This window comes from Rutilus rutilus, assembly GCF_951802725.1.
Source record: "Rutilus rutilus genome assembly, chromosome: 13".
Taxonomy (NCBI): domain Eukaryota; kingdom Metazoa; phylum Chordata; class Actinopteri; order Cypriniformes; family Leuciscidae; genus Rutilus; species Rutilus rutilus.
In genome coordinates this window covers 11,864,195-11,870,943 of record NC_140218.1, presented here as the reverse complement: position 1 = coordinate 11,870,943, position 6,749 = coordinate 11,864,195, and the positions used below count along the sequence as shown (strand labels likewise).

At 35.0% G+C, this 6,749-nt stretch overlaps 1 protein-coding gene across 1 annotated transcript in view; it reads left to right on the top strand.

Moving 5' to 3' along the window:
- atp9a (ATPase phospholipid transporting 9A) overlaps positions 1 to 6,749 on the top strand; it is a 50,186-nt gene that overhangs the window by 24,145 nt on the left and 19,292 nt on the right. Inside the window, exons 15-17 of the mRNA XM_084427908.1 lie at positions 45 to 206; positions 2,702 to 2,794; positions 2,909 to 2,992. Coding sequence (XP_084284034.1) covers positions 45 to 206; positions 2,702 to 2,794; positions 2,909 to 2,992 — 339 coding nt within the window. The remainder of the gene's footprint in view (positions 1 to 44; positions 207 to 2,701; positions 2,795 to 2,908; positions 2,993 to 6,749) is intronic.

Genomic DNA, 6,749 nt, shown 5'->3' with positions numbered 1-6,749 from the left:
ATATATTATGTTTTCTCTTTTGATCTGCTTCTCTCATGCACTAGGTGTCTCTGGTTCAGTGGACGGAGAGTGTGGGACTGACGCTGGTGGGCAGAGATCAGTCTTCTATGCAGCTGAGGACACCTAGTGGACAAATTCTCAACTTCACCATCCTGCAGATTTTCCCCTTTACCTACGAGAGCAAACGCATGGGCATCATAGTGCGCGTGAGTGGTGCATGCAGCAGTTTTGGATCATCTTAAACCGAAACATAGGTGTCTGTAAACTCCCTTAGCTTATAAAATGACCTGTTCGACATACAATAAGGAACCAAAACGTCTGAGATCACGTAAAAAATAAGTGAAATAGGGCTGTGTATTAAAGTATAAAAATGCACAATATAAGCATTTTCACTGCTAGTCTGAGATTTTGAAGCTGCAGTTTTATAATTATTTTTTGTATTTTGTCATGTTTAACGGGTAGTTGATGGTTTAGAATTTTTTTCTAATTTTTGTAAAATTGCAGGCAAGTTGACGTCATATTAAAGGTCCATTTTCTGGAGGAAAAGATTTTGGAGGATCTTTCTGAATTTTAGATAAGACCCGCCCTCTCCACTTTTTGAATAAGTTTGATTGATTCACCAGAATGATTGACAATTAGGAGGACCAATAGTATAGGTGATCCACCCGGAAGTAAAAAATCCTCCATTATACCTTTAATTGAGATTTTACGCATTTGTATCTTTAAAAAAAAAAAAAATGTAGTCATCATGGCAATTAAAAAAGGCTTTTAATTTATTAACACAGCATACAGCTTTTATTAATGTTAATTTCTACATATACTAATGCATTTTTAAAATTTTAAGCATCAAGCTAATGAGCATTAGTTAATGCATTATGAACAAACATAAGTTAACAACATTTTAATTAAATTAATTATACATTAAATGTATGAATTAATTTGAAAATAAACTAAAATTATAAATGAACCTGGATGGATAAAGTCTGTAAAAATGATTGTTCACTGAGTGCGTTTACATGCACCCTCACAATGTGATTTTGGCAATATTGGCTTTAAACTTTACCTCATGTAAACAACACTTCCATCAAACTAATGCGATTAAGCTCATAATCGTAATAACCATAATAGCATTAAACTGTGGCGTACGCCGATTTTAATCACAATAAACAGGCATGTAAACGCCTTAATCTCATTATTACCGCTCTGACCAAAGTGTGCGTGTGCTCGGACGTACACGTGTGTTTTTCACACAACGTCATGATTCACGAATGAACTCAGTGACATTATTCTGAAGTTTTCCGAATCGCTAAAATCTCTGCTACTGATCTTAGTGTCTGGCAAATATTCATTTGAACACCCTAGTATCTTTTGCACTGGCAAGATCCACTCACACTTTCTCCAGAGAACGTGAAAATCTAGTTTGTACTCTACCCTTTTAAACAATGTGATAATTGAAGATCAGCCCCCAAAATTATATGACTAGACTGGCTGTTATCTGAGAAAGTTGTGACCCTGCCCTGGGCTTGATGACTAACTCTCCCCGAACAAACTCTCAGCTATTGTTGTTGGCCTGGACCGAAGCCTGTATCGGTATTTCAGGAAATCAGCAACTGAACCTGGTTTCCTCTGCAGGATCCTTTAAAACACCTTCAAGGACGATCAAGGATCTCCCATAATGCTTGGAAAAAACTTTCTTTTTTTTTTACCTGTGAACTTTTCCTGTTTCGTTTGGTACACTGAGTATCATTGATCCTGATTTCTAGTGTTGCCATATTCCTCAGTGTCCACTCTATACAGTACAGGCCAAAAGTTTGGAAACATTACTATTTTTAATGTTTTGAAAGAAGTTTTATTTCATTTATTTGATCAAAAATACAGATAAAAAAAATGTAATATTGTGATATATTATTACAATTTAAAATAATTGGTTTTCAATTTATTATACTTTAAATTATCATTTATTTCTGTGACGCAAAGCTGAATTTTCAGGATCATTACTGCAGTCTTCAGTGTCACATATGACATCCAGTCTATCACATGATCCTTAATATATTTGATGAATAAAAGGTTAAAAAGAACTGCATTTATTCAAAAAAAAAAAAAAATCTAATAATATAAATCTTCTTTACTATCACTTTTTATCAATTTAACACATCCTTGCTGAATAAAAGTATTTATTTATTTCAAAAAAGAAAGAAAAAAAAATTACTGACCCCAAATTACTGACCAGTAGTGTATATTGTTGTTACAAAAGATTTCTATTTTTAAAACATTTGCTTCTTTTTTTTCCTTTTTTTCTTCTTTTTATTCATCAAAGTATCCTACAAAAGTATCACAGGTTATGAAAAAATATTAAGCAGCAGAACTGTTTCCAACTTTGATAATGAATCATTATATTAGAATGATTTCTAAAGGATCATGTGATAGACTGCAGTAATGATCCTGAAAATTCAGCTTTGCATCACAGAAATAAATGATAATTTAAAGTATAATAAATTGAAAACCAATTATTTTAAATTGTATTAATATATCACAATATTACATTTTTTTCTGTATTTTTGATCAAATCAATGCAGGCTTGATGAGCAAAGGAAGCTTTTCAAAAACATTAAAAAAAGTAATGTTTCCAAACTTTTGGCCTGTACTGTACATAAATGACAAAGCTATTATTAACAAAACATATTCTGCTCATGTTTGTTAGGATGAATCCAGCGGGGAGATTACGTTTTACATGAAGGGTGCTGATGTGGTGATGGCTGGTGTTGTTCAGTACAACGACTGGCTGGAGGAAGAGGTCATTTCACTTTTTTCAAAGTTAAACAAATACAGAATTATAGTTACGTAATGCTTATGCCAAGAAGCTTCATGACTTGTGTGTTAAGAATCTGCTTTCTTCCTTCTTTATCAGTGTGGGAATATGGCCAGGGAAGGTTTGAGGGTTCTAGTGGTGGCCAAAAAATCCCTAACAGAAGAACAATACCAAGATTTTGAGGTGAGTTTCCAACACTTAGTCATTAGAAAGTCCGCTGTGGAATAAAATGCAGGGGTGAATAATTAGTGTTTTGTTTATGATCAAGAAAAATAGATGTAGATGTATCTTATGTACATCAAGGCTGCTTTTATTTGAGACTAGTTATATTGTGAAATAATATTAACGGTTTTCTCTGTGAAGATATTGTAAAATGTAATTTATTCCTGTGATCAAAGCTGGATTTTCAGCATAATTTCTCCAGTCTTCAGTGTCACATGATCCTTCAGAAATCATTCTAATATGCTGATTTGATGCTCGAGAAACATTTATCATTACACAGTTGTGCTGATTAAATTATTTATGAAAACCGTTATACATTTTCATACATTTTCAGGATTTTTGGATGAATAGAAACTTCAAAAGAACAGTATTTATTTGAAAAGAAATTGTGTCAAATATTATATATGTAGTAGTAATAATAATAATAATAATATATAAGATAAATATAATTCATAATTATATAATTAAATGATTATAAAATAAATATATAATACATTTTTTTTATAAAAAGTATTTAAAAGAGAAAAGAAGACAATATAGGCATATTTACTCTGGGCAGTAGATCTGACTTACACGTCACCAAGTTGTGTGCGCCGTCTTTCACCGAGGGTTTTAGCCATTACGTTAGCCATTAGGTTACGACTGGCTGACGGCCATTTGACTCTCAAATGACAAATAGTTCGACTCAAGCTATAACAGAGTAAGTCACCTTTTTAGAGTTGTCAGTCAATTCAAATTTTAATCAAATTATTTACATTCAAGGTTGACTTAATCTGATAAAGACAGGGTGCAAGATTCATTGCAGTAATTTTTTAGCACTTTTTGTAATTAAAAGGTAAAGCAGTGGCCAAAAGTGATGTCCAGAGGGGATATTTGTTTTTAATGACCCTACAAGTTTGATTAAAGGAGGGGGGGGGGGGGGGGGGGGGGTGAAACACTCAGTTTCAGTCAATCTCATGTTAATCTTGAGTAGGGTTGCAAAGGGGCGGAAAATTTCCGGTAAATTTCCAGAAAGTTTCTGGTAAATTTCCATGGGAAGTTAAGCTGGGGAATTTGGGAAATATTCATTACCACGGCAACCGCTTGCGCGTCCACTCTGAAAGTAACTGTACACATAAGAGACGGATAGATACATTATTTAAGGTTATTTCTATTCGTTAGAATATTGATATATGAACTTGTTGTCAAGTAAGCCCCGTTGCGAGCATGTGCGTCTCTCTAAACTTTCAGTGTGCTGCACTGCTCTAGTTGACTTCTGCACCTTCCCCCCCGAAAATATCACGTTAATTTTGAAAACGTAATTCCTTTTGCGGATCCTCTTGGTCATTCTTCATGTTTCTTTGACAAATATCAGTGTCTCAGTCTCACGCAAGCTGCACATGAGTTAACCACGCCTACTTATTTACATGTCGCGGTATACACGGAATAAAAAAATCTGTTACGGTTGACATTTTCTTCCGTGGTAACGATATATACCGTCATACCACCCAGCCCTACTTATGTGGTAAATAAAGTTATGCTAGCTTATTTAGCATCTAACTGATCAGCTTGCTATCTACTAGATGAATACATTTGTATGTGATATTTGCAATTTAAACATTTAATAAATATATTTCCCCATAATATCATCAAAACTTACTTCACTTTGTTTAGTCCACAGGCTCAAATGTGTGCCTTCAATAGTCTTGTGCTTTGGGCTTCTGTACATGTGATGGAGGCATGCAAAGTGCCAGTAGGGGGTGTGGTCTCAATAGCCATGCAGTAAGCAGTGTGCTATGTGCATGTGATTGAGGAATGGCATCTGTTTGTTTTAGTCAAGATTATGCTAAAATATACTTTCCTCAACTATATTTAAGTTACCTATGAAGAGCCAACCCTCAACTTTGAATATTCCCAGTTTATTCCCATTTATTCCCATAAATTCCTGTTAATTCCCTTAAATTCCCATTAATTCCCATGGAAAGTTTCCATCTTTGAAAATTCCCAGAATTTTGCAACCCTAATCTTGAGTACCTATAGAGTAGTATTGCATCCTTCATATCTCCAAAAAGTCTTTAGTTTTATCATATTTATAAAAGAAAGATAGGCTGTACCGAGTCTTTCCGGAAAAAAACGAGCGGCTGGAGGCGTGCCGTGTGGGCGTTGCTTACGCGCCGATAGCTAACAACACACAGACATTTGAAGCAGTTTTACTCACCGCCTGCGGTTCCAACGCACGACCGTGAACCTTTATCGTTGGGACTGCTAAATCCGGCCTTGTTTATAAAACAATCATGTCGAAATGCAGGGAACAAACAAAGTCCTGTGACTGCAGCGAGCACAGCGCTTTGATGGGCGTACTGCTTTCACTCTCTCGCTCTGGTCTACGGGTGCGCGCGCGCCCTTCCGGGAGAAGTGCCCTTAGGACCCGTATAAGGAAATTCCGCCCCATCTGACGTCACACATGCCCATACTCGAAAAAACCTTTCCGAAACTTGTGACAAACCGGAAGGAGTATTTTTGGCACAGAAATACTCCATCAAACGTACAACTTAATTTTTGAAACTTTGTCCATGTTTAGCATGGGAATCCAACTCTTTAACAGTGTAAAAAACTCAGTATGCATGAAATAGCATTTCACCCCCCCTTTAAACCATAAAAATATGATAAATATTTTATTTTATGTAATATATATGTAATATGTATTTTATAAAAAATATATATTTTAAATATGATGGGAGAAAAAACACTACACTTAAGGTTAAGGTATTTATCTGACAAAATTATGTCAGACAAACTACAGCTGCAGGTTTTACTTGACTATGCAAAACAGGAAACCTCATAAATTGACTGCAACCTAATCAGTTTTTAATATTTTGTTGGTTCTCTCTTGTGTTTGCATGCGTTCATATTTTTTTATGACAGCCTGACCAAAAATTATGTCCGTACAATTTGCCATGTTTCGTTGCGTTATCATCACAAAAACAATTGACTACATAAAATGCGTATACAAACTGTAAAATATATTATATTTTAATAAAAGGCGAAGATGTAAATTTTCCTAGGCTGGACATCACTTTTGGCCACCAACAATTTCTGTTTTTTTGTTTAAGACACAGAATAGTGATTCTTAACTGGTGGATTGTGACCCAAAAATGAGCCACAGGTTTGTGTTCCTGTGCCCTAACTAAATGCAATTTAATAACATGCATCTAACCATATTATGGCGCATTATTAGAATTGTAATATAAATAGGCTTTAAAAGGCAGGAGAAAAGACACTTGTTCTTGATCATCAGGCCGTGGATCCAGTTGAGCTAAAATCAAAATATTTTGGTGCAGTGTCATGTTACTGTTGCTTGGTAATATGACTATGCCAATAAAATATGTGGGCAATGTGTCAATTTTCCTTTTCGGCCTGTATCATATAGATAGCTTTAGATTTCTTGGTGTTAATGTTAAAATTAATAAGGGTCATGTTTGATTTTAAAGACATTTGCTGCATTTTAACTTTACATTGGAAGTGTCCAATGTAAAACGGGGTCCTGAGAACCGCTGGTATAGACGGTGACCTTTGGATGTTTATAACTACAATATCCAGGTGCTGATCTATATTTATCCCGATTAAACGGTTTCCTAGCAACCATCCATCGTCAACAGTAATTGTCATAAGAAATGTAACATGTTTTCCACAGGGAACACCCCCAAAACGAACGTTACCCCGCCCACACGCACAGAGA